This window comes from Ornithodoros turicata, chromosome 6, assembly GCF_037126465.1.
Source record: "Ornithodoros turicata isolate Travis chromosome 6, ASM3712646v1, whole genome shotgun sequence".
NCBI lineage: Eukaryota > Metazoa > Arthropoda > Arachnida > Ixodida > Argasidae > Ornithodoros > Ornithodoros turicata.
The window spans coordinates 49,814,172-49,815,820 of NC_088206.1; the positions used below are offsets into that span (position 1 = coordinate 49,814,172).

The 1,649-nt window shown below is 56.0% G+C and overlaps 1 protein-coding gene across 1 annotated transcript; it reads right to left on the bottom strand.

Annotated features, from left to right (window-relative positions):
- Positions 1-514: 514 nt before the first annotated feature.
- LOC135398605 (uncharacterized) lies at positions 515-1,369 on the bottom strand. Its single transcript, XM_064629990.1, has one exon. The coding sequence runs from the start codon at positions 1,367-1,369 to the stop codon at positions 515-517; it is 855 nt and encodes a 284-aa protein (XP_064486060.1).
- Between the last annotated feature and the right edge of the window lie 280 nt (positions 1,370-1,649).

Sequence of the window (1,649 nt, forward strand, 5' to 3'; positions counted from 1 at the left end):
GTGACGATGCGGTGCACGACAGGGTGCTTGACGGGTTTCGTCCAGTCGCAGGGGGCAGTCAAGGATGGAAACTCGCGCAGGAGCTCCGCAGAGGCGGTGTCCTGGGGGCGGGGTTTAGTAAGACCTGCCGGTGGTGTGCACGTTGAAACGCCGTTCACAGAGAGGCCTGTAAGGTTGTCAAGCAACACACGCCTAGCGACATCGACCATAAGGTTATTGTGCGCTAGGAAATCGCTTCCTAAGATGCAGTGCGTAGTGTCTGCCACCAAAAAGACCCAATGGAAGACACGACGTAGCCCAAAATCGAGAGGCAAGGATCGGCGGTAGTACACTGCAATGCGGGAACCATTTACTGCGGTCAAATACATGATAGGGGAACGTCGTCGATCTTGGGTAGATGCGGGGAGAACACTAACTTCAGCGCCAGTATCGACAAGGAAATTCTGGCTTCCGGACCGATTTTTGAGGTAGAAGAGGCGACCGTGCCGCGTAGTCTGGGGTTTCCTGGTCGCCGTTAGGAGTCCCCGGTGAAGTTTCCCTGCCAGCGGCATGGTGATTCGCAACGTCGTGCCCTGCGGCCGAAACGACGATGGTACCAGCAGACTGGACGACGGTTGGATGACGATGGCGGGGTTGGAGAGCGTACTATTCTGCGGGACTGTCCAGCCCGACCAGGAGAGTGGCTGTCGCGGCGCGTGGGCCTGTTGAAGGCGTCGGCGAGCCGCTTTATTTCATCACGTAAAGCGATGAGTTCCGAGTTTTCCGAGGACGCCGATGAAGAGGTGCAGGTACCGCAGGCTTCGGGTGAGGATTGCGGATGGGTGCTGTTCACCGCAGAGAGAGTGTGCGCAGAAGCTTGGCCGGATGCAATTTCCGTTACCTTGTCGGCGCGTGCTGCGAGGGACGGAAGGTCGCTGTCGTCCGAAGCGGATAAGACCAGCTGTACGGACGGAGGCAGTCGAGGAAGAAAAAGCTCGCGAAGGAGCTTGGGGTCGAAGGTGGAGCTTCCGATCAAATGCTGCATTTGCCGCAAAACTTGGGAGGGCTTGCGGTCGCCAAGAGGCTCGTTCAGCACTAATTCTTGTAAGCGCTGGCGGTCAGAGGGAGAGGTTCGCTCGACGACGGCAATCTTCAAGGCGTCGTACGAAGCGTCAGCGGGAGGACAGTTGACGATGTCTGCCACCTCGATGAGAATGTCTTCGGGGAGGGCGGACAAGGCATGGTGAAATTTCGTTACTTGGGATGTGATGTGCGCCAAGGTGAACTGTGACTCTGCTTGCCGAAACCATATGTCCGGGCGTGAACGGGTAAAAGGCGGCAGTCGTACGGCGAAGGAGGATACCAGGGGCTGCGTACCGTTGCCATCCATGATCACGTCCGGGTCACCAGTGTGGAAGACGACTGATCAGACCAGGGCGATAGGCAGAACTGACTGTTTATTCCAGAGCGCGAGGGGAGACCGCGCTTGGTGTCGCGCGGATATGGCCGCTACACGCGAACATATCTGGCGAGACTGGACAGCTGAATTTTAATGTCTTTTTTTTTTCATTGGGTGTGGTGTATCATGGTATTCTCATATGAGAACTATCACTTTATTATATGTGATCATGCTTATTTCGTGTAATGGGTCTGGATTTCACACGTGCACT